This window comes from Poecilia reticulata, linkage group LG18 (assembly GCF_000633615.1).
Source record: "Poecilia reticulata strain Guanapo linkage group LG18, Guppy_female_1.0+MT, whole genome shotgun sequence".
Classification (NCBI taxonomy): domain Eukaryota; kingdom Metazoa; phylum Chordata; class Actinopteri; order Cyprinodontiformes; family Poeciliidae; genus Poecilia; species Poecilia reticulata.
Window position 1 is genome coordinate 3,673,135 of NC_024348.1, and position 25,828 is coordinate 3,698,962.

The following is a 25,828-nucleotide window of genomic DNA, read 5'->3' on the forward strand; positions in this document are numbered from 1 at the left end:
ATTTTCCTCGAGGAATTTTAATAATCGAGGTACTCGAATCACTCGAGGAATCGTTTCAGCCCTAGAAGTTTTAGTGGTTTTGAAACCGTGACTTTTTCAAATCGCAGTTTACCGGCTCATGCCTGTGTGGCCCGATACATGAACCTCAGTGAAGGCAGCTGCAGCATCACGAGTCTGTCCACGCACATAAACCGAAAGGCAGCATAGTCTCCCAGTGTCTGCCTGATCGTAGAAATGTCCGTTCTGATGAAGATAACATACTGCGAACAGGACATAACTTTAACAACTTTGCTTATATTAAAGCCCTTTAAGCAATTTGGGTCGGGATCAAACTCGGTGAAATCTGCCACACGTCTTGTGCATTTTTCAGGCGAATGCCGAGTCGTAAGCTCTTTGGTTCTTTTGTTAGCCTGTGGTGCTATGACCTCCAGAAGCACAAGTCACTTATATTTTGGTTGACCGATCACTTGATTGCTCTTGTTCTAGCATACCTGACAGAAAGCAGCAGATATGACTTTCTCAAGGGTTCCAGCAAGAGTGGAGGCCATGTGTGTCCACTCTTCAATAGGCCTGCTGAACTGCTTCTCCTCCCAGTTCTTCATACGCAGCTGGAACCGTGCAGATGATATGGTTTTGTTTTTCAGAGAGTCCACCATATCGCTGATCTGCGACGCAGGACAACACACATCACAGGATTAGTTTTTGTGCTGACATTTCACACTCATTTTATTTCAGTAGAGTAATCTGATGCATTATAATGGTCTATGAAAGACACAGGACTAGAACCTGTGACTGAGGTCTCTGTATGTGCCACTGCACCACCAATATTTGATTCCCCCCGATCAAATGGTAGAAATTTAGACACATGGGCCCACAAACAACAGCCGACTGGTTTGGCTCTGTTCACACTGGTGTTAGTGCTGGGATATATGGAGGACAGGGTAGTCGGGGGGCGTACTGGGAGCCACTCTTACTGACCGGGGTGCTGGGTTCTGGCGTGTGGCCAGCAGCAGCCACCGGGGGAAGAGGTCGGAGGGCCAAGTCTTTAAAAGTCATTTCAAACATCACTAATATAAAAATAAACATCCCAAATTCTTAACATCAGTATAACAAAAAAATACAGTCAATACTAACCAAATCATATTCACTTGTATGTTCAGCTTCTAGTATTTTAAAGAGCAGCTCTTTTTATTTTACAGGTGAGTGGAACAGAAACATAACTGTCCAAACTCAAAGAAAAAATATTCTAGTACCGCCACCTAGTGGCATGTTTGAAGGCATATCTAGTATGTTTCAATGAACGTTTGATGCATTCGGATGATTTTAGTTGGCCTCACATATCTGTGACCAACAGGCCATCTACTATAAACTCCCAGGTTTTATAATCTGAAAATCATGAAAGTAATTTTTTCTGTTTGTCAATTTTGAACAAAACTACCATTATTAAACTCTTCATAGAGCCAAATAACTCTAAATATTTACTGTAAATAAAAATAGTTTCAGTAGATTTGACCCAAAGTTTCTTAATCAAATCTCTAAGTGTGATGTAGTGTACACATGTTCCGCTCTACTATTGTTCTGCATAATGTTCTACTATTGTTTTTAGGATTAAATTGAGGCAGACATCTGTTACCAGCACTGACCACTGACATTTAATTGAATAGCAAATAAAATCCATGAAGACCTTTAGATCTTTTTCTATACCATACAAACACAAAGCTTCGTACACCAGTGTTTCTCAAAGCTTTTCAGGCTGAGGATCACTAAACCCATGTAGCAAAAACTCACAGACCACCCAACTTGAAATTGCCCCACAATAACACAACATCTTAATATATACAACCTGAAATGAAAATGTTAGTCTCTTAATTCACTTATTGCCATGAACAATTATCCTGAGAGCATTTTGAGTCATTTACATAATTCAGTGTGGATTCTAAGCTTTCTAATGATGTCAATCAAATGGAAATATTATTAATGCACTTAGCGTTGTGCGCATTAATAACATTCAGGGCTTTTTGTAATTTAGAAGTACAATTAACCTAAATTGCTTTGGCAGAAACAAAAATCTTCTGCACCATTAAATATGAAAAAAAATATAGGAATATATACGCGCGCGCGCGCACACCCACACACACACACATACACACACACACACACACACACACTATTTTCCAGGTCAGCATGAGGTTTTTAGGTAAACGTGAGACTGGCTTTAATGTTCTTTTGAGTCAGAAACGGTTTTGGCCTTAGCAATATCAAATGGAGCCCATTCTGCCCAGCCAGTCTTCCTTATTAAAGTCCTTGTCACTAAAAATAAATCAGTTTTCAAAATAACTAGTTTAACCACAGTTAATACGTGATGCATCAACGGGTTAATGACTTTTCCCCCAAAGGGGCTGCGCGGTTTGAGGAACTTTTTTCCACCAATGTGTTAAATTTATCATTTAAAAACCTCTTTCTGTATTTCCTCAGGTTATCTTTACCCAACATTAAATTTTAGGATCTTTTGAAACATAAGTGAGACAAAAAAGGAAGAAGAAAAAAAGAAAAACCTCTTTTATAGAACTGTATTAGCCTCTGTCTCAGCTGCTACGGGTTGTTGCTGAACACACAACAGCTGAACTATCAAAAAGCTAAAGGCTTTAGCTGGGTTCTGTCGTTAGACTCGTCTCGGAGTTACCTCTGAAATGGACCGAGTAGGAATGTCTTTCTTCAGGACAGCATAGTCAATCTCTTGTAGGCCTCCTCCGGTGGTCTGGCTGAGAGCTTTCAGGGCTTTCAGGAGCTTCTTCAGCTCAGGCCGTCCCCACTTACAGTTTGTGTTCCTGCGGGACTTCGGCGTCTCTGACCAAAAGCTCAACTCTCGTTTAATTCGGTTCCGCGGAGGGGGCTTCATCCTCACCGGTTCGTCGCTGCTGTTACTCGTCAACTTCTTCTTCTTCTGTTGTTGCTGCTGCTTCTTCTTCTTGTGGTATTTATTAACGACTGGCAAGACACGTATAATGGTGCATTACCGCCACCAACTGGTAAGGAGTGGCTCAGGATTCTGTTATGAATAATACAAAACAAAGTTAATTCATTCATTCATTCATTAAATCCTTCCAAATAACCAATTTCCTGTTTTATTTTCCCCCTATTTTAAAGAGTGTGCAGATCAATCCAGTGTGTTTCCAAATCTAAGTCTTGACATTGTTATATCTTCTCTCCTCCTTCTCCCTTTAAATCTGTTTGAATTATTTGTCTTCTTTCATCCTCTTTCTGATGACTGTAACATAACATGCTGCATTATCATCTCCACAGCACTCATACTTTTAATTGTAGTGTTTTCCTAAAATGAAGCGTGTGTCCAAATCGTGGACATGATTGTCTCTTCTCTTTGAACTTCTTAATTCTCAAGTCTTTCCTTTGGATTTGTATAAAACCACAGTCCTTCCTTTCTTCCATTATTTTAACCCTTTCTTCTTTGTTTTCAATTTTAATCACATTTTTTATGCTTTATAAGAACTAAAAAAAAAATCTCCTAATTTGGGTCCAGTCCCAGGTTATCATGTTTCTTTAGTCGAAGTCATTCATTAGTGTCAGTATTATTTCCTGTTCTCCTGTACATGCTTAGATGTCAGCATAAACGTTTATGCAAATATAGTTAAATAATGTATTGGATATAGTTTATACATTATCTCTGTTTTGATGTTGCGGGTTCTTTATATTGCACATTTTTTCGTGTTGGAGCATAAAAATATAAGATATCCTGTAATTCATTGCCCGCCATTGGCCAACAGGGGTCAGTATTGTTCCGTAAATGACGGACTGACGGCTGCAGGGATAAGCGCTCCAGGAAACGCTGTTGTCAGGTCAGATTAAGCGACTCTAACCTTACACTGAGATGTTTTTTTGTTTTTTCTTTGTACACTTCTCTCTTCTCTTGCACCCTTGTCCCTTAGTGGGGTCGGGAGGGTTTCTTTGTACACTTTTTGGTCTATTTTTTTTTTTACTCAGTAGGTAGGCTGGTCAAGTCAGTGAAATATTCTCTGTTGTAATGTTGGCTTAAATGTGCATATTGAGTTACGTATATTTCAATTTAAATGCGCGGAGAGAGTAACACCTTATTGTATTTACATCAATAAGTCCGCCTTCAGAGTACATAGAGGAGTGAATAATAACAGAGATATGTGCGTGATTTTGAGTAAAAGTGTATAATTTAAATATGTAAAAAATAATAACAATAAATTAAATGTGACTTTACACATCAGATGGTCATATTATTTTCACACATCAAATATATTTCTTATACCTTTTTGACGTCAGATGGTCACTATATTCTTAGGTTAAAACATAAGACTGCCATACATCAGATGGTTGTTCTATTATAACATCACCTAATCATGGTGTTCCTAGTATAAAACATAAGTTTATCATCTTTCTCTCTTCATATGACATCAGATTTCTCACCTTTTCTCATAACATGTTCATTCAGACCTGACAGTGTGAGAACAGACGTTCATCCTGTTTTCACCCCTTGACCTCAGATGTCCATGCTAATTTCCCCTCTGTCTCATGTGTTTTTTATAGTTTTTCTCACCATAATCACAGATGTTTATTCTAATTTGTCTTATGCCTCATTTCCACTGGGTGGTGTGGCACAGCTCGGTGCTATACGCTATTTTATGGTCCGGCATACAGGAGAGTTTCCTTTCAAACAGTGAATGTTACATGGTGCAATGACAAACTTGAACTTTACTCCAACCATACAGTACCATTGCTATATGGTACTGTATGACGATAAACATGGGCTTTATTATGTCCAGAGGGTTGCTTCACACCACATTCAGTCATTTACACATTCACACACACACACACACACACACACACACATACACACACACACACATATGTTGATGGTAGAAAGCTACTGGCAGTAGCCCGGTGGCTGCCATGCACTGGCACCTCCACTTTTGTTTCACCCTTGTTGGTCATTCTGGTTTCATTATTTGTCATTTCTTATTTTTGTTAAATTTGGCCTGTTTAAGGTTTCCAATAATTTCATCCCCTTGTAGTGTTTATAGTTATGTTCATTTTTTATTTTTTACTACAGGTCTAGTCACTCTTCAGAGTCAGTTATTTTCTGTTCCAGGTTGTTTCCTGTTCTGCTGTGCCACTTTCTCTCTTCCTCCCCAGCCTGACTCCTGCTCTTTTGTCACACTCACAACTTCCCAGCATTTAAGCTCCTCCATCTCAGCCATACCTTGCTGGATCCTCATGTCTGCTCACGTCAGTCTCTTGTGACTTCCTTATATTTTCCTCATGTCTCCTGGTTGAATGTTCTTTTGCATTTATTTATTTGTGTTAGCCTGGTTCGTGTATTTTTGTAAGTGTTCAGCATTTTTTCGACTTTTTTTTCTCATTAAATCATTAAGTCAGCTGTTGCCTCTGCTTCTCTGCATTTGGGTCCAACACACCACCAACCAACATCACGACAACTTCACTGTTTTTGCATATATTTTCATCAGTCTTATTACTATTTCTTGTTGAATTTGGTCTTTAAAGTGAGCTGGTCATCATCCCATTTCTCAGCATTTTTGCTTTTGTCTCTTTGTTGTGGTTGAATTGGATTCCACTGCTCAGAATACAAATCCTCTCTGAGGTTTTGTGATCGCTTTAGATTTCTCTCTCTCTTAAGTTCCATTGTTAAATATTCTTGTTTGTAATCTGCTTCTTTATTTGATTAGTCGCTCTGTTGCCATTGTTTGCTGGATTTAAAGATATTGTAAACCTTGAAAGCCTTTAGGCCTGACCGCCTGCACGGCTGTTTGTCTCTGCCTCATTTTGATTTGGACTGGTCCATCCTGCCCCTCCCCCACTGACTGCTGTTGATGGGCGACATCCCAACCAGCTGTACAAATAGTAAAGGTGCTGCGTATTTTTGGCAGCTTTCAGCTGATATAAAAATGAACTTTTTTGTTTAACAATTGTCATCTGCAGGTTAACATTGATGTTTTAGGAACATGTCATCAATAATCCTAGTGGAGAGGTAGAAGTTCAGCTCATTTTATGTTGAGTCTCCCTCATGAGCCGAAGCTCAAACCAGTTCACAGAATGGAAAGGTAGCCACATAAACACATGTGATCAGTAGGACCACCATCGATGTTTGAACACCTTTAAGCATTTACTGACTTACATATTATAAGCAGCTCCATTTAATAGAGTAGAATGATTGTGTGTGTTTTTCGGTGTGTGTGTGTGTGTGTGTGTGTGTGTGTTCACTTTGATGCTCTGCAGTGGCTGTTGGTGGATGAGTCACCCTGTTTTCTCCACGTGACATCATGAATCACTGCACCTCTGTGTGGGCAGAGCTGCAACCATCACCACTGCATTCCTCCCTGCTCTCTTTCCTGAGCCTCTCCGTTCCTTCCCAGTTAATTCATTTTCTTCTGCTTGTTGTTTTATTTGTCTCGCTCTTCTGTTGGCTGCAGCCAGGATGCTGCTCAACCTCTGATTGGGTTGAAATAAAAAGCTTCAATTAGCATTTTGTAGAACCTTCTTGGATGTCAGACTGACTGATTGAAACACGCCTCAGAGATTCGGCCATCATCCAACCAGCATGTCAGAATCCTGAGTCCTCTGTGACGCCTCTATCTTCTCTCTGCTCTGTAAACTGAAATTTCATGATTTTGAACGATTTTCTATGACACATTCTTGACGAGAGGATTATAGTGTCAACAAATGTTCTTACAGTGGACCTTTGTATTTCTAAATTTACAATCAAATTGATCAGTAATGCTTTATTATTTTTAACTTTGAAAAGTCATTTGTTTTACTTGATGTCAGATTCACGATATTGAAACTTCAAGTAAAACTAAAAGACTATCTTGGAAAAAGGAATTTGCTGAATAAATAATTATCATGTTAATAAAGTTTAATTATTAATAAAGTAAAAAAACCCTTCTCTGTTAATTGACAGAGAAATTCAAAGTAACGTTAGAATAAAAGAAAAGCTCGGAGTACTTTCATTTGAAACAAAGATTTAATTTGATCAAAATGTCTCTGAACAGTAAATGCAAGGTGTCCAAACATAATTAGGAGTTTGATTTGAAAATAATTCAAAACTAAATTGTAACCTTGGAAAGCTCTAAATAAACTGGATTGGGTTTCCGTAACGATTAGATGTTGGAGGAAAAAAGTTACGGTGAATAACTTTATTATTCAATTGGATGACCAAATGGACAGTCATGATAAATCTGATTGGATTTGTTTCTGGGGTCTGGTTCTTTATCTCTGTTGGTCACACTTATTGACTTATTGTAACAAAAGCTTGTTGTATTTGATAGTTTGTATTAAGAAATACAAATATAACCCAGGGTCTGTGGATCTCTGTCTGCCTGGACTCCTCCATGCTGTAACTTCTGGTTTTGAATCAATCTAGACGTGAGCTGGGCTTCACTTGACTGTCCTAAAAAGAACATGTGGGTCCACAAGAAAACATTATTGTAACAAAATAATTGACTTTATTCATTTTTTCATGGGTAGCAAAAGTAGTCATGAACATGTGCTTGTTTACATTCAGCAAACGCATTTTTATTACGACGTTTACAACAAGGTACAGTTAGAAAGACCGACACTCACTCAAACACATCTCACTATTTTTTTTTACTTGTACTGAAGTCGTTGTTTCCTTAATCTTGAGGATTTTTTTTTTTTCTTTTTGAAATTATGCCATTTTTGGATGCATTTATACAGAAACGTGCAAGACGGCGCCCTTATTTCTGATGTGTGCATTTTTAGCTCAGGGCTTTCCACCAACACTTCCCATCTTACTGTCATAATACACCCAAAAAATTATCAAAAATACAGAAAACATGTTAGTTAGCCAACGTTTTGCTTTCACGTCACATTTTTTGTTGATGAAAGGCACAATGTTGAATTTTTTTTTCCATTAACTGCAAATTCTTCTGTTCTGACTTGGAAACACATTCTGAGACACTCTCCAAAGGTCACCAACACCAACCAAGCATCTGATTCATATTGATTTAATATCAATTTTTATACAAAGTTGCTTCTAAAATTGCGACTTAAAAACCATGGAGAAAAAAAGTCTATGTTTTTGCCATTTGTAAAGTTACACAGTCAAAAAATGATCAACCTGACTCTGTAGTATAGCAAGAGAAGGATGTGAGCAGCACAGAAATAAGCATGACTGACAACCGTAAGACCCGCCTCCTGGCTCTGATTGGTTGTTTCTGAGCAAGCTGTTAGTGTTGGGTGTTCTGGGAGAGGGCAGATCTGATACTAAACTGTCACAACAAAGTGACATTCCTAACAAATATGTAAACAAGCCAAATATTTAGTTTGAAGCTAAACTTATTTAGCGAACTAAATATTTAGTTAACCAAATAATATTTAACTTAAAAGGAAATATTTAGATAGCTCAGAACTAATTATTTAGTTTGAACCTTACTAATTAGATATTTTGTTTGAAACTGTGCTATTAAAAAAGAATAAATAAAATGGTGAAAATATGACTTTGGAAAATACACCCCTATTTTTCTCTTTTATGACAGGCTAATTAAGCCAAATTATGGCTTCTAAATTTTCACTATTTAACTTTACAAAAGGCATTCCATAGCAACTGTCGTCGTTGTCGTCATCATCATCATCATCATCATCATCATCATCATCATCATCATCATCATCATCATCATCATCATCATCATCATCAACTCAAAACTATTTCAGAATTTAAAAGATAAAAACAGAGAAATTTAGATCAAAAGAGACTTGAATAGTCCCAAAGTTAATTTACGTTAAATTAATCTTGATAAAAGTTTACAAGTTTAAAGGTTCACACTTAAGATAGTTTACTATAATGTCATTTCCATATTGGGCCAAGTACTCAACAAATACACTATACAAATTTTACATGTTGTTGCAAACTTGTAGGATTTTTAAGCTATCAAAAAGCAAAGTTCCCGTGATTAGTTATTGAAAAGCAACAACAGTCTGTCTCTTTTTGTAAAGTTAATTATGGACATGCAGTTTAGATAATAATGACCTCAGTCCAGACCGACACCAGCCTCAGCTGATGTGTCCAAGCTCTGAAGGCGTCAGCTGTATAAGAATGCCCTACAGACACATGCCAGGGTTTGGCACCATGGCAACAAGGTACTTTAAGTTATGCAAAAAGATGACTCATCAAGAGAGCAAGCCGTTTTGTGATGTTTGTTGGTTTATGTGTGAAATATACTCTTCAATGTTGTACGATATTTTGTTAATGAGAATTTTTCGTGAAAGTGTGCTTTTCAAGTTTGTTGCTGAGGAGATAAAACAAAATGAAAATGTTTTAATATATATCTCAAATATCGAGGTATGTTAGATATTTTTAAAACTCTGCCCAGTTATTGATGGAATATCTTGAATCTCAATAAGTTTGGAATCAAACATACTCCGAATTGAACCAAACTTGTCTACTAAAGTAGAATTTGTTTAAAATCTTATTTAAAATTAATAGGATTAAATATTCTCTCTTTAAAAACATAATACAGCACTGCTTAGGTTTTAGAGCTGCATTTCAACATTCAGAGTAATCATAAAACATCTGAAACAAAAAAAAGGTTAACACAAGATGTCTGACAAGAAAACAGACATCTTGTGCCAAAGCTCTGGTCGCTTTGTTTTCTGGAGAAAAACAAAGCGACTAGAGAGGAGCAGACATCTTGTGTCAGCTGTGAAGCAACACCAGAGGGAAAACTATGACTTTGGCTTTATTTCAAGATCTTACTGTCTTTGAGTCAGAGGCGGTCCTAGCCTCTTTGGCGTCCTGGATGGGCACCACCTTTTCGGTGCCACCCTCCTTTACATCAAGTTGTTGACACAAGATGCCGCCCTGGGCGTTTGCCCATATCACCCATATCAGAAACCGCCACTGCTATGAGTTGACCAATACATTTGTTTTCGCTGGTGAGACTTCATGGGCAGCAGAACACATACATGTCAATGCACTGACACAGAGCTAGAAAGGGTGTTTTTGAGCTCCTTCCCACTTAGCTATCAGCTCACACAAAATATAGTTATGTCAAATTACTGTTGCGAAGGGCACCATGGGGTAATTTGTTTGATGGGGATTTTATATTAAAAGTTTTATCTTTTGTTATTTTTTACTATTATAAGATCAAAGGCATGGCCACATCTTGTAATCTACATACAGTGAGTCTGGGGTTCATGTGAAACTATGTTTTTTCAATGTAAAACCTTAATAAATGCAGCAATAAGGTGAAGAGTGTAGTGTGTTCATTCACTGTCATAATTTGTAACAAAGCAAATAAAAAAAAAAAAGAAAAATCTTTAAACTGAGAGATCAGAGATCCTTACATTTCATCTGCCATGCAGACAAAGCCTCCACAACAAGCTAAAAAGTGGAGGCAACTACACAACCACAATAGTAACTGTGGTGTTAGATATTAGAAATTGTGCCCAGCTCCATCCATCTGGAGTCACATGTTCATGTGAACAGTTTAATTATTTTGTCAAATGGACCATAAGATCACATGATTCATCCACTTCATTTTTAACAAACGTTTCTAATGCAGGAATGTCAATATTAAGAAAATGTTCATGTTGGATTTTAAGCATGATTACAACCTTGGTTTTACCAACAGACTAGATTCATCATGTTCCTCTCAGCTCCATCTAACGTCTTTACATTAAGATTCAGAACATGGCCGTGTTCACATCTCAACCAATTCTAACAGATAGAAGGAACTTGGAACAAATGCTAAAGGGGCAGTATTATGTGTTTTACAGACGCATTTTATAGCACAATCAAGTAACTGTTACCTTCAGTTGTAAAAAAAAAATATATATATATATAGACCGGTAGTAATGGGATATATATATATATATATATATATAAATTAAACGTGGCTTAAAAGAAATTAGATTTTGCAATTTATCTCCTTGAAATTGAGGCTCTGTCTCTTTAACACATGTGTGCTCTTTCTGACTCTCAGGAAATCATCACAACAACGCTTCACTATTAAGTACTTACAAACATTCATCACAGCACTGGACTGAGAAACGGTTCATATGAGCTCAGGAGGAGCACAGTTCCACCAGGTGCTTTCTAATTGCTGCTGCTGCTGCTAGTTTGAAGGAGCGGAAGCTCATCTTGGAAACTGCTCTGAGGATTAGCTGTGTGTGGAAACGGCGCTCAGTTCTCTTACTGTTTTACAAACCAGAATGGTTGCCACGGAAGATTCAAGGATTTCTCAAAAATGTGTAAAAAAAAAAAACCAACAACAAAGAAACACTCCAGGTATGGTTTAGATGAGGAAATAACATTATAATAATGATGTAAAACCCCCAATTTTTGATTTTACATAATACTGCCCCTTTAGAAAAAACACAACACAAAAACATCTTAAAGAAATATAGCTTTCTGTTGATTCATTTTTAAAATGTTGGAATTTTGCACTAATGTTTATATACTTCCACTTCAGTCCAACCTCTGTGCTCTGTTCATGAGAATCTGCTGGATGTATTTCTCCACATCGTCATGGATACTGCTGTCTGGCTGTTTTGCACCCTTATGATAGTCTTTGTTTTTTGATGCTGCGGGGTCCAGAGCGGAGATCAGAAACTGCTTTTGTTGAGAAGCTGTCTGAGGAGGGGAATTGGCTTGGGATGGAGGTATTCGCTGAAATGGCTGGGAGTAAGGACGTGGGTAGTAGCTGGAGTAGAAAGACTTAGGCTGAAGGGCAACAGGTGATTTTCTCAGCTGAGGTTGGAACCAGTTTTGATAGTGCCTTCTTGGAGGGAAAATGTACGGATCTTCCACAGAATTACCAAAGTAATTGTTGGGTGTAAAAGGAGGTTTAGGCCGGTAGTAATGGGATTTAGATCTTGGCATGGGAGGAAAGTAGAAAGGATAGTAACCCAAGATGGGTTTCCTTTGGTGGTAGGTGGAGTAGGAGTAGGGATACAAGGAGTAGCCAGTCCAGACAGACTTCGGTAACTTGAACCAGCGCTCCTGTTTCACCGGAAAGGACTTTTCAGGTTTGGGTGAAAAATTATATGGTTGCAAAGGTTTAGGAAGTTTCCTTTGGGAAACATCTGATTTTGGTGTGTTTTTGTCTTGAAACCAGGTTTTTAGGATATTTACAGCTGGAGATTGTTGCTTAGAGACCGGAAAGCTGTTTTGATTTGACGAAACTTGCCAACCGGAATGAAAAGAAGGAGACAGCGGCGCTGAGGTATACTGCCGCAAGGATGCCATCTCGGGTGGCACGTCTTTCTTCTTCTTCTTCTCAACATCGGTTATTATGTCCACAACATCGTCTGCTGGGAGGTGCAACTTACTGGAAATCTCAATCAACTTATCAATGGTCTGAGGGTCAAGGTCGTCCTCCTCTGTCGCTTCCTCTTCCTCGTCAGATCTCTTATCCTCTGCAGCATTCGACATAGACAAGCTGTGCTTCTTGTTGCCTTTATTTTGTTTACCCATGTAGCTCAGCAACATGTCTGAAGCGATGTCAGCCAGCTTTTCCTCTTCCATTTTGGCTTTTTGTGCCTCAGCTGCCTGCCTCATCATCTCCTCCTGCTCCACTTTGGCTCGAGCTTCCTCCTCCTCTGGGCTGAGCAAATCCTCTTCCTCCTCTGTGTAATCATCTTGTACCTCTTCCTGTTCAGTTGGAGTCGGGGGCTGCGTTGCTTTGTTAATAAAGTTGCCTTCCTCTGATTCCTCTACAGAATTGCCTCCGGTAAATGTTGGGAAGTACACTGCTTTTTGTGTTTCTTCTTGCCATTTTAATTTTTTCTTGGTCATGGCAAGGTCACTGCCCTTATTTATTGGAATGATGTCATTATAGCTGCTGTAACCTCTAGTGTTTCTCTGCTGCTGCTCCAAAGTACCATCTCGTTTAGTGTTAAGACGTGGAAACTCCTTCATCACGGTCTCCAGACTCTTCAGCTCCTCAGAATTGAGCTGCTCCTCCTCTTCGTAGTTGCTTTGCTCAGGGTTAGATGATCCCTGCTGGTTAGCAGCACTGCTCTCTGCTGTTCCGTCTGATCCGTTTGGCTGCTGCTTTGTTTGAATTTGGACCGTCTGACTTGTGGTGTGGCTTGTCACTTTCTCAGTTATCTTCTCCTCCTCTTCCAGAGCCTTCTTCTTCTCCTCTTCCTCCTCCCGTTCCTTGCCATGTGAAGCAATAAACAGCTCCAGCTCTTTCTGCTCGTCTCTTTCTCTGTTTCTTGACACTCTCTCACTGTGTGGTTCTTTGTTTTGAATCTCGTCTCTCTCAGCCTGTGTCTCTTTCTCCATGAAGTTATAGTTCTCTTCATCCCTCTCTCTTTCCATGTGAGTGTGATTCAGAGCCTCCAGTAACACAGCAGCTAGTCTTTTAGGATCTATATCTTCAAAGAGCTCCTCTCCTTGCTCAGTTTGGTCTTTTGAGGCTCTTTTCCGTCTCTCCTGTGTTCGTTCGGTGTTTTCATAAACTGAAAGCTTGGGAAGAACCTCTCTGGGTGGGTTGTCATAATCTCCAAATGTAGAAACTGGGTTGGGTGTGGAGAGATGAAGGAAGGATAAAGATGTGAAGAGGACCATGATGGTGACGAGACACGAGGCATGGCAGTTTCTTGTCATGGCTTGAGAGAACAGATCCTGAACTGGGTGCAGAGAGTGACCAAGAACACCTAGGGGGAAAAATAAGAACACAAAACCATATTTAAAGTTTTAACAACTCTTTTCAGACAGCAGAAAACCAAACCAGGCACTGCAGGGCCAACACCATCAGCAGCTGAAAAATAAGTTACTGATGTCATCCAGAAAAACACGTTCCCTTTCACATGGCTCATCTGCCCAAGGCTCAGACAGAGGAATGTTCATATACTGTTAGAAGAAAGTGTTTGCTGAAATGCATGTTAAACTATTTCTTTGAGTGAATTATTGTATTCTGATCATTCAGGACTCAGCATGTCTTAGACCCTGAGTGGTACCTCCACTCAGTTTTAGTTTTAGTTTAAAACTCAAAAATCTGAATTGTGTCTCTTCAGGCTGCAGTGTGAACGTAGCCTTATTCACCCCAACTTTTCGTTATTGTTTGTAGTTACTGATTTAGTTCTGAATACTGAGGAAAGAACCCATGGCAGTCCAACATCTATGCCACGACTTTAGCTGAGAAAACTGTGAAAACAGTCATGTTAATTGAGAGACCCAGCAGGTTAAGAGTAATGCAGACTGCCTGAAAGCTGTTGGATGAGAAAACCGGAGCTCAGTTGGTTTCATGAATATTAACGAACTGCGTATTAATGTGCAGGTAATGTTTTCTAACGCACCCCAAGTGTTTGGGCAAACCGAAAGTACAATGAGTAACTGTTGGTCACCGGGGCAACTGCCTGTAAAACATCGCTATGCTGATGCCACCACGGAAGCCCTCTTGTGGCTGAACTAGATATGACAGCTCACTGAGTCAAATCATTTTCATTACGCTGCATGTTTATAGTTTCTTCGTGGTTATTTATTTATTCGTAAACTTAAAAAAAGAGAAGTTTACAAATAAACTTTGTAAACTTTGTAGAAAGAATTGCATGTTTCATTTGATTACATCACGTTTCGCGTATAAGTCAGAAATCACACTTTATCACAAACATATTAAACCCTTTAAAAACAGACATAACTTAGCAACAAAGATGGTGTCAGGCTACATGAGGTCAAACAACGTGTTCACGATCCAAGCACAGAGTCCTCCAAGCTCAAAAACCTGGGAAGACAGAAAGTCGTGGAGTTCAATATTAAACTAATCATCATCCTCAGACATAACGAGAACTCAGTCCAAGGATTACAGATGTCCTCTAATCAAGAAATGGTTTCCAGGATCTGTCACTTCAGACAAGCAATGTCACATTAACTTAATCTATAAATAAATAATTTTACTTATGAGCAATTCACCATTAATCCATCACACTATGATCAATTTGTTTTAATACCTGCAGCTTAATATTCAACAATGTCATGATAAAAAAAACATGCAACAACGATCAGCAAATGAATATTCCACGTTTAAAAACGGAATATTAAATATTTTAATTTCACAATTAGGCTCACGATGTTTCACCTTGCAGCTTCCACCAGCACCATTATTCTGCTGTGGACCTGATGCGTGCTGCCCTCATTGCTCCTGATTCTGCCACACTGACGCAAGATGACGACATTCATTAGCGCTTTGGCCTTATTCCATCGTGCTTATCAAATAAACACATTCCTTCCATCTGTTCCAAAGGTCCGATCAGCTCATATCACTGCAGCAAAAAAAAAAAAAAAANCACCCCCACCAACACCTGCAGCTCAACACAAGGCGAAGAAAACCTACAGATAACACTGGCAGAGTTGTCTAAATGAGGGTTCCTCCTCTTTGGCCCATTTGTTACCCGAATTCCATTCATAACAAAGAACCATTGGGGGGATGAGGAGGAAGAGCAGGAGGAAGAGGAGGATGAGGAGGAGAAGGTGGGGGTGGTAGGAGGAGGATTAGAAGGATTAGGAAAATGAGAAGGCGAAGCTCCCAGCAGATTTGACCAGCAAACATTGAAGGTCCAACGACGCGCTGCCAGAGCAGATTTCTGCTCTCCTGACTGGATTCCAGATGTGCAAACTGTTGGAGAAACAACCAAGACTGGACGGACGTGCAGGTGACACCGTCCCTGCTCCTCCGCTCCAGCGCAGCGGGACCCAGCCTGCTGTCTGTCTGTCTGTCTGTCTGACATTTGTTGCTGCTTAAAGCTCACCTGAGCGCAGCTCCAACTCCTCTTTCAGAGCTTGTTCTGGAATGACCGGGACAGTGAAACGGTTTTTTCATCTCTGGGGGTTGAAGGAAGGTGGCGGTAGGAGGTAAACAAGGCTGATTGATTAGTTGCCACTTACTTGCAGGTGAAGGGAGGGAGGGGGGCTCTGGGGATTCCAGGTCCCGTTTTCTCGTCACGTCAGGTGCTGAAAACCCCGCGGTCACGCGCACAACCAGCTCCAGATGTCGCTGATATTTCTGAGTCGCAGTCAGATGTTGGAGTTGGTTTTTGTCGACGTGTCCTCTCGCGGGGTTCCTCTCCTGGAATGCCTGTTTTCAGAACTATGGACAGCGGGGCTGTAGATCTCAGGATCTCTCCGCCTTCCAGGCTCACGTGACATATGCGTCAAGAGGTCCCTTTGACGTCACCAACTTGCATTTCATTCATAGTTTTTGGGCAACAGAAGAACCCTCCTGGCCCTCCCAAGCGAGACCCCGACCCTCCTCTGCTTTCATGGCCAATTGAGGCCAGATTTTCTCCATATGTCCCCAGATCTAAACTCAGTCATGACAAGAAATAGCTAAAAAAGAAAAAAAAAGAAAAGCTTAATCAGGGTAGCCCTAAAACATGGTGTTCCATTAGTGCCAGAAATGTTTGCGTCAATATAAGGTGTGTATGTAATATTACTTGCTTATGTGTATTATGTAAGGAGGTATGGCTGGAAACATTTGGAGTCTTTGTGTGATGAAAAAAATCTTGGTTCAGCTCCAAATAGCAAACGTAGTAATCCACACAATTCATAACTTACAGGGAAAGTAGCTACTTTCTAAAACGTGTTGCGCAAAAAAAGACAATCCAGAAACTATATACATCCTCAGTAAAACAAAACTTGTCATGATTAGAGAGGTGGCTAGCACACCCAAAAATGTACTGAAGTAGACGAAGCACTATATTTACTCAAGACTAAGAAGTATCCATCCAAGAAATTACTCAAAAATAAAATAAGTGATTTATTAAAAGGCTACTTAAGTGCCAACTAATCACATCTGACTGAATATTTAAAAATGATGTCATCAGGCAGGAAAAATTACTAAAATAAAAAAAGTATGCAAATGACATGGTAACAAAACAGATTCAAGCAAAAGAAATCATTTTCCCAATTTTATTTTTGAGCAAACAAAAAAACTATGAAACAGTATGCTGTATGCTTGAACATAGTAAAATAATTCGAGTGCTGAATGGCCCCAGTAGGTAGAAAATAGCATTAAAATATTTTTTTTTTCAAATAACTTGGTCGAGGATTCAGAAATTTCCCTCGAGTAAAAAGTAGTGCAGTAAAGTTACCCCTAAAAGTATTTTATTCTCAAAAAAAGTTCCTCAATAGTAAATGCAATTGAGTAAATGTAACTAGTTACTTCCCACCTCTCTATATGGGTCAGTTCTCTGTGTAAAGTTTTGATGTTATTAGGGGTTTGGAATCAAACACAAAATGGTAAATAACAAACTGAACATATTTACTAAGATTTAAAGGATGAGCAATAGTTGTACCTGTCACAGGTAAGCCATCTTGGCAAGAGGGCTGTGGCTTCCTATCTGGATATGCATAACAACTTTCACATTTACAAGTCACTTTCATTGTGGTAAAAACCAAAAACCTCAAATGTAATATGGTATGAAGGAAGTTGGCTAAAAATAAAGTATATTAAAATCAGGCAGACAAATCACCTAATACACTTGAAGAGGTTTCTGAAACAACAGACTTTGGTCCAATGACTTTATTATAAAAAAAAATCCCAAGTTAGCAACCAGAAACAATGCCATACAATTGTTAGTAATGCATTTATGCCACTGAACCACCAAGGAGTTGCAATTCAAACTGTGACAACTCTTTTCCACCACAAGAGGGCGTGAATGTTGCACTATTGGCGGTTGCTTAGTGTTGAACCTGTTTAATCCACATTTTTCAGTTAGAGTACTTATGAGTCGTTAGCAGCTTTAACTCACCGTAGCTAAGAGCGCCGTCGGTAATAAACCTCCCTCGCTAACAGCTCTTTTCAGAATTAGACAGAACGTCACATTCTCTCCAGCTGGTAACCAAAATGATTCGTCAGGTTTTACCAGGTCCACGTTGTCTAACATTACACTGCATGTCAACTTTTCTCCAAATCAATTTGTTAGCTGTAAAATTTTAGAGCGGTAATATGGTCCAGAGTTCATCCAACTGAGGCGAAGCTGGACTTGGCAGAAAAGGCAGCTTTCTTCTTCTGGGCTGTTCTGAGACAAGCCAACCTGGGTTCATACAGGAACGCCGAGCAGCCAGCAGGGGGCGCACCCACTGCTGTCTCAGGAAACGTCAGTGCTTTACAGAAGCTACTGTGAGCTACTAAAACAGATGCAACCATTGAGTGCCAGGTGCAGGCTGTTAGTGCTGTCAGTCAAGATTGTGTACGTGCTGCTAAATGTGCTACTGGCTTACCTTTCCAGTAAGTGTTTATCTGCAGTCAGCAGTGTCCATGCTAACTACTGTCAGGAAGAAGCTGTAGCATAGCAGAGACAAAGGGGGAAGGAGTGAGCAGCGCTTCCACGAGCATGATTGACAGCGCTTACGACCCTCCTCCTGACTTTGATTGGCTCTTTTTGAGAAAGCAGCATATTTCTGCAGTTACAACTGGGAGAAGGCAGAGGAGCTGGGGGGTTTTCCAGATTACCTCTCATATTATACTGTTATGCCAGAGACATTTTTAACAAATATTTAAGTTACCTATTATGTTTCCTTAAACAGGTTGAGTCTATACAAAGAAGGTTCATTATGTTTTTTGCACAAAATCACGCCCTCCAACAAAATGTAAAATTGGCTGCAAACAGATGTGCACTTATACAAGCAGAAGAAGAGCGTCCTGCACAACCAACAAGAACGCAGCAGCAGGAGTTTCTAAGTGATTAGTCAAAAACAAAACTCGTCTTTTCCAGCAGCTGCTGTACAGAGTATATAAGCAGTAAAACCAGCTGACCAAAGGAGCTGGAGCTCAGCTTTGGTTGCTAGGTGACGGGCTGGGCTATGATGGGGTTGATAGGTCAGGGGCAGTGCCTGCTAATTTGTGATGTTCCATTCTGAAGGTTTTAGAAAAGTCTCATTTTCCAGACACCAAAAAAACACCAACTTATTGCCGGGGTGTTTTTTTAAGCATTTGGACTTAGAAGCAGTAGAAACATAAATGGAAGTACAAAAACATGCAAAAGGTGAAATTTGCATAATACATCCCCTTTAAATAACATATTTTTTGTAATAGTTACCCCACTGTAGCATTAAAACCCAGAACCAACATCCAGAGAAGATATGTACCTCTCTCACATCTCCATTTTGGTTTGGTACTGCAGTCAACTCAAGCTAATGGGTCAAGAAATGACTGAATGTCTTGGGTTCATTTTCATTGTTGAAGTTTATCATTTTAGTTTTTGGTGAGATTACATAAACAAAGTGGAATCTTCAACTATCGAGAAGCATCGAATAAACAAGTCTGACAGTTAATCAGCAATTCTAGATTAAGGAACAATTTGAATGAAGACAGAAAACTAATCGGAACAAACCTCTAGCCTCAGTCCTGAGTCGGTTCTGAGCATGTTTAATGTCCGTTGTCATGGAGATAGCTGGAGGCACAAGGCTTGAACACGAATACGCCAACAAGAACTCAGTCTTTACAGCCATAATTTTAGGTCAAGAGTTAAGAATGATTTGTTTTCATCTGACCTGCCTGGAATAAACCTGGTTCTGGACACACTTATAAAACCTGTGACCTCACGCAGTCCTTCTATGTTCTGACCTGGTCCTCGTTCACATTCAGTTGTGATCGGCAGGCCTACATCCAGGCCTGGCTTTGCTTGTTTGACAAGCGCTTTACATCAGCCTGCTAGCCTGCCTCAGTATGACTAAAATCACAGCGAAGCTTCAACTATGTCACATCTGTAACAATCAGAACATGCACTGCTCCTCCAGGCACATAAAAGTTAAATATAGCCCATTACCATTATCCCACACTTAGATAATGCAGACACACACACACACGCACACACACACGCACACAAACAAAAAGAGAGCCAAAGGGCCAGTCCAATGCAAGGATCCACTGAGTCTTATCCCCAGAGAAAATGTTGCTCTAGGATCCCAGAGTCCAAACTGTCCTGCCTTCTCCTTCCTTTTGTCTCAAACTTCTTACAGTTTCACTGGGACTACGCCAAGCCCATCTCCTCCAATACACTCCTGGGAGACTCATCCTCCTGCAAACAGCAAAAACCCAAATTAAAACCAAATACTGCTGCATTATTCGCATAAAAGTAAAGACAAATATAGATAATGTCCCTTCTTTCTGTAGCCACTGCAAGAGAAAATGTAAGAACTGGAGCAACCAAGTTGTTTTAGGTGCTGGTGGGATGTTGATTAAATTATTAACAATAATATTATCCATGCCAATAAAAATATATCAAACTAGGAAGACTTTTAACAATGTGAGCGACTAAAGGAAAAGCAGGGAGGGATGAAAAACAGAAAGGAAAAGGAAACCTAGCTGTAGCAAAGATATTAATTCCTAGTGAGCAGAGTGACATTTCCTGATCTGGATCTTTCTGCTCCACTAGGAGAAGTCTGATGGATGTCTTTGCCTGTGTTGATAAAAAACATGGGCAAAGTACAAACTGAAGCTGGATGGGTTACTCTGCACTGGTACAATGCAAACACATTCATTTTATAACATATGCATTGCTGTTTTCTTTGATAACTAGGCTTTCTGATAAAAATCCGGTACCAAAATGGTCAAAATCTGCAAACGGCTACTTATTCCACATTAGTGCCTGTATCCAAGCCTTTATAGTGACGCCTGCAGAAAGGATTTCTAGCAGAAAAAGAAACGTTTGGAAAACAAACGCAGTTTAGCCGGTAAAGAAAGATGCTTCTAATGCTGCTTATTCAAGTAGGTTTTGCATTCACTCATGTCACTGATTAAAGATTATATTAGGGACTACCAAAGGCTGTATGAAAAAAGGATTTCAGTTAGACACTACAGTCTTTCTGATAAAGCAGCTGCCATAACCAGCAGCCAGCCTCTCATCTGTCTCCCATCAATCACAAATCAAACCAGCTTTTATCTCCCACACATGTGAGCTGGGCCAAACGAAACATGGAGTAAAACTCAGTTTGCTGCAATCTAGTCACAAAGTCCAATCATTTTAAACACATAAAATAATCTAGGTTTACTACAAACTCTGACTTCACAAAGCCAAAAAAAGAGAAATAGTGAAAAGGCCGAGTCACAGCACATAAATACAGATTTGACTCATGTTTAGGGAAATAAATCTTGCCAGAAGTGTTTTTAATAGTAATTTCTAAAGGCTGCCTAACTGGGTGAAGAAGTCGTGTTACCTCCTGCAGTAGATCAGCTTGTTCGATGGCTTTGAGCACGCTCTTCTTGGATGTGTCCTGGATCTCTCCTCCCATCAGGAACTCGTCTAAAATGAAGTAAGCCTTCTCAAAGTTAAAGATTATGTCCAGCTCACACACCTGCAAAAATACACAGCAAAAAGCTTTATAATCGGGCTTTTGCAAAACCATTGATATCCAGAAACAGAGAAGGCTTCAGTTCTGTGACTTACACTGCCAAAGTATTTATCCAGCAGCTCTACAAAGCGGTGGATGATCTCCAGTGTAATCAGCTCATTGTCCTGCTCTTCAATAGCACAACAAAAATATAGGCTGGCATACCTGCATGGGGATAAACATAGGAGAAGAAAGCCATCAGCGTTTACATCTGGAAGACGATCAAAGTGGATGAAATCTGTCTGAAAAATAGTTGTGAATGTGAAAATGTACATGATAAGCTCTTTCGATCTAGACAAAAAAGACAAAATGAATGAACCTAAATATCCCAAAGCAGGACATCAACTCAGGGTTTCCTCCAGTGTAGTACAAGCCTGGCAGGCCACCAGGCTTTACTTGCTCTCTTCACCAGGCTAAGCCTTTCTTATAAGCCACATGGTTCAAAACGAGGGATAAAAGTAGCGGCTTATAATCCGAAATATACGGTAATTAAAAAAATCTGCTCAATTCTTTTTATTTTTACATAAGCCGGACTGCGAGCATATTTGCTGCGCTGAGCATTTCACCAGCAGAACAGAACTATTCCTGAAAGATGGGTTTGTAGTTGATGCACTGAGCGGGGCATGAAGCCGCGAGCGTGGACCAATCACAACGCTGGTGCCTCTGTGCATTGGTCAACTAGCGCACTGTCAAGGCTGCATCTCTGAAATTTACTTTGGCACGGCTCGCGCGCCTCCTTTCATTCAAACTTGACACAGGTTCACCTGTATAGACATTTATATCAACCCTCGTTGAGAATTCTTCATCAAAGTTTGACTGACGTTTGTGAGCCGCAAATATAACCTCTGTGCTTTCAGAGGTGTGCGTTGAGCATGTAGTCAGAGTGATATATCTACTCAAGCGCTAGTCAGTATAAAAAAAAAACTAACTTGAAATGGAAAAAAAGGGAGTTGGTTTTAGTACCTTTTATAGACAATCTTAAGGTCCCTCCATTCAAGAAAACTGCACATCTTTGGTTTGCGGGCAAGAACTATCTGCATCAGCTCCCTGACCATCTTCTTTTTGTCTCGCTCCGCTGTGGCCGTGTACCATTTCTGCAGCCGCAGCTTCCCCTGCCGACTGAACAGCAGCATGAATCGCATCTAGAGGGAAACAGAGATATCATTAATATTATTTTATTTTTAGCATGTTCTGTACAGCAGTGTGGCACTCAGTATTGTTGTCTGAGTGCCAAGGTGAAGCACAACATTTACTTTCATAAGTGGAGCGTTAAGGCTTTCACCATAATGCTCCATTTGCGATCAAGCTCCACTTAATATAGACAAGAAACTTTATTAGAAGTCACTTTGGGTTTATTTCAAATGTAATGAACACAGAAACGAAAAAGAAAGGAGAGATGTGAGGAAAACGTTTAATGGGAAAGAAGGAGATAAGAAAGAAGCTGACGTTGGTCTTTCTGACCAACACAAATGTGGTCTTGGTCATTTTGTGCAGCACAACAAATGGATAAAACAATTAGCTGATGTGAAAAATACTTGGGTCAATTACTTATTAAAAATGGGGTTAAGATGAAACAGAGACCTTTAGAAAAGCTTCATGTAAAAAGACTTTAAGTTGGGCAAAAGCCTGCAGAAGCTCAGATTAACTTGTGTCTGATTTGCTTGTTGCCCCTAGTCAAAGTAAAAAATTGCATATGCTGATTGCATATGCTGTTGTGCATATGCAACTAGCAAACAGAAGAAAATGTAACTTTAGGATCAGTTTTTATTGTTAAAAAGCTACTTATTAACAGCTTCTGTGAGTTGTGGTATTAGGGATAAATTTTCTTTTATCGAAGTATTGATAACTACAGTTCATCAAATTTATGGACTACACATTTTCACTCTGCGACAGGTAATGCTGACTGGAATAAAAAGATTTGACTCTTCATTTAATTTCCTTGAACTGAAGACAAAAATAACAGAATTTGCAAACATGACATGGCAAACCTTGACTGGATTAGAGAGGTGGGACGTCTGCTCAGAGTGTTTTTTTTGTTCGTTTGTCTTTTAAAGCGCCCAGCAGTAGGGCTTGGCGATGCTCAGTCCAAAACGGTACCGGAAACTCCCTACAATGTGGGCCAACCAACTGCAGGGGTGGATGTTGAGGTGGCATTAGGGACAAGAATGGTTACCTCACAGGCCTGATGGGATGAACGTTAGCTTCTCTTACTAAAGAGTAAAACTGGACCTTGATTTTCCAGACATGTCTGAATAGAGATCCCATGGTAGGAACCAAGTGTCTCTTCTGGCTTGGAAACGTCTTTTGTCGCCCAGAGTGAGCTGGAGGGTGCGTGTTTCCTCCTGAACCTGTTACCCCACAACCTAATCTTGCATAATTAAAAGACAAGGGATGTATTACTGGAAAGTTAGGAACTGTGAGTATCACTTAGGTTTTTAAAATGAAGTCCAATTAAACACATCAGTCAGATGCTTCTAGAAAAGAGACTGTGTTCTATGGACATTCATTCTCCAGCCTACAACCTTAAAAAAGGAAGTAATGCTCACAGGAAGCTAACTGTTACAGCAAATCTGCTCTTTCATTATTGTTTTATACTTTCACCAGTCCTACTCTGTCACAGATTCTAGATTATGAAATATTAGGTAAAAGTGGACTTATTATATAAGGAATACAAACTTAGAAATGCTATCTTTAACTATAATAATTCTGTCTTTGCTTTAGAGAAAAAAAAGAGAAGACTTGTAACTGTTTAACTATGTAACAACAACTTCTCACACACATGATGGGCAACATTTTCTGATGATCAGGACAGAAAAGCTACTTAGGTCAGTGGTCTTGATTTGATTTGATTTTCATTTTCATTTCAGAAATGGATATTAAAAAATAAGAAATAAGTGTGGGGGGGGGGGGGTTGTTTGTTTTAAAGTTCAAAAATTAAAATACAAAGCATTCTTCTTTTTCAGAAACCAGGAAAAAACTGACACACTTGACTTGTATTCAATTAAACACACTGACGGAACTGAAGATCAGAGAGCATATAATGATCTACAGAACCTTCCAGTTTTGAATAGTTTGTGTGAGAATGGCTCAAGGTCACACCTGAGAGTTTTTACCCATAATCTAAATCTATGAAACAACAATCATTGATATCTTTGTATGTGTGGATCACTTGGGTTGTTGCCAATATCTGGTGCAATTCTATGTCAATAGTCCCAGTAGGAATATATCTACTCAGAAAGTCATTGATACATCCAATACTTATTTTACATGCTGTATAAATGACAACCAAAATGTGAATTATTATTAGTGAAAACCAAACGTTTAACGAAGATCCTTTTACTGAGGATCTTAGTTTGAGGATCTCCGATTAACTGAGGCTTTTAGATGGGACTGGAATCTGGAAACTTCAGCAGAGAATATTCCAAACTGTCAGTTCTAAGGTGAATATTAGCAGTACCGATGCTGACTGGAACAGTAAACACGGCTGCTCTGTTTACACCCGTTCTGCTGCCTAAAATGCCGAAGGCCTGTTGGCTGACTACAGCCAGGTAAACGTAGCGCAGGTGGGCACTTCCTGGTAACATACACCTTGCTAGCATTAGCACAGTTTAGCTTCCCTCTCATTCAACCTGGTGAGGGACAGTAACTTACCATTCTGCAGGATTTTCGAACGTCTCTCGAACGTTACAGCCTCTCACTTCCGATTCCGATTTACAGTTTGCACAGCGGCTAATGCTGAAGGTCCATTGCAGCCTGGTGTTCCTAAAAAATTCAACGAAACGCAAATACAGCACTGCCGTGAAACGTCCACTACTGAGAACTTCCGCCTCGACTGAGCATGCGCACACCTATGTCATACTTATAAATTATAATGACCCCCCCCAACTCTATTATTATTATTATTATTATTATTATTATTATTATTATTATTATTATTATTATTATTATTATTATTATAATAACACATGTTATATAATAAAATTGTATTAAATTGATATAAATTTGCTATAAAAGTATTAATGATTGCACTTTAAAAATTAGGTAACTTTATGTTATTAAAGGTAAAGTTTAAACAGTAATGATTTATTGGTTACTGTCAAGTTGCCATAACAAAGACATTTTGAATAATGTCAACTTTGTATTAAAAGTGTCATAATTTACCAAATGACACTTTATGAGAACAGTCATAAATATTCATGAAGGCTTATTCATATTCATGACATGTGTTATGTCATGTTTATGACAGTGTCATGACAGTCTTATTCACCCCCTTCAAATAAAGTGTTACCGTAAATAGTAGTAATATACAACCTACAGACATATAGTCCAAACTGAAATTGTACTACTTTACTGTACTCGCAGCTCAGTTTTTAAAGTATGGAAATGGGTAGATTTGGTGAAAATGCTGATACACTTTCTAACTGGTGCCTTAGGAACTCTGACAGCAAAGTCTGGGTTTGCAGAGGA

The 25,828-nt window shown here is 39.4% G+C and overlaps 3 protein-coding genes across 7 annotated transcripts in view; all 3 read right to left on the reverse strand.

Annotated features, from left to right (window-relative positions):
- snapc2 (small nuclear RNA activating complex, polypeptide 2) overlaps positions 1 to 2,960 on the reverse strand; it is a 10,148-nt gene extending 7,188 nt beyond the window's left edge. The window contains exons 1-2 of the mRNA XM_008434979.2: positions 2,684 to 2,960; positions 492 to 665 (exon numbers count right to left, since the gene is read on the reverse strand). Coding sequence (XP_008433201.1) covers positions 492 to 665; positions 2,684 to 2,899 — 390 coding nt within the window. The 5' untranslated portion in view covers positions 2,900 to 2,960. The remainder of the gene's footprint in view (positions 1 to 491; positions 666 to 2,683) is intronic.
- An 8,423-nt stretch (positions 2,961 to 11,383) lies between these two features.
- Positions 11,384 to 16,147, reverse strand: vgf (VGF nerve growth factor inducible). Of its 5 annotated transcripts, XM_017310268.1 has the most exons (5): positions 15,914 to 16,147; positions 15,778 to 15,813; positions 15,108 to 15,291; positions 14,671 to 14,753; positions 11,384 to 13,686 (listed from the first exon to the last, which is right to left on the reverse strand). In XM_017310268.1, the coding sequence occupies exon 5, from the start codon at positions 13,634 to 13,636 to the stop codon at positions 11,489 to 11,491; it is 2,148 nt and encodes a 715-aa protein (XP_017165757.1). In that variant the 5' UTR covers positions 13,637 to 13,686; positions 14,671 to 14,753; positions 15,108 to 15,291; positions 15,778 to 15,813; positions 15,914 to 16,147; the 3' UTR covers positions 11,384 to 11,488. The 5 variants fall into 5 exon arrangements, with proteins under 5 accessions (XP_017165757.1, XP_008433199.1, XP_008433197.1 ...); XM_008434977.2 differs by lacking the exon at positions 15,778 to 15,813; XM_008434975.2 differs by lacking the exons at positions 14,671 to 14,753; positions 15,108 to 15,291.
- Positions 16,148 to 16,922: 775 nt separating this feature from the next.
- Positions 16,923 to 25,201, reverse strand: ap1s1 (adaptor related protein complex 1 subunit sigma 1). The gene is made up of 5 exons (XM_008434972.2): positions 25,013 to 25,201; positions 22,325 to 22,503; positions 21,418 to 21,526; positions 21,188 to 21,325; positions 16,923 to 20,049 (listed from the first exon to the last, which is right to left on the reverse strand). Exons 1-5 carry the CDS (start codon positions 25,013 to 25,015, stop codon positions 20,002 to 20,004), a joined length of 477 nt encoding a protein of 158 aa, XP_008433194.1. The 5' UTR covers positions 25,016 to 25,201; the 3' UTR covers positions 16,923 to 20,001.
- Positions 25,202 to 25,828: the final 627 nt, after the last annotated feature.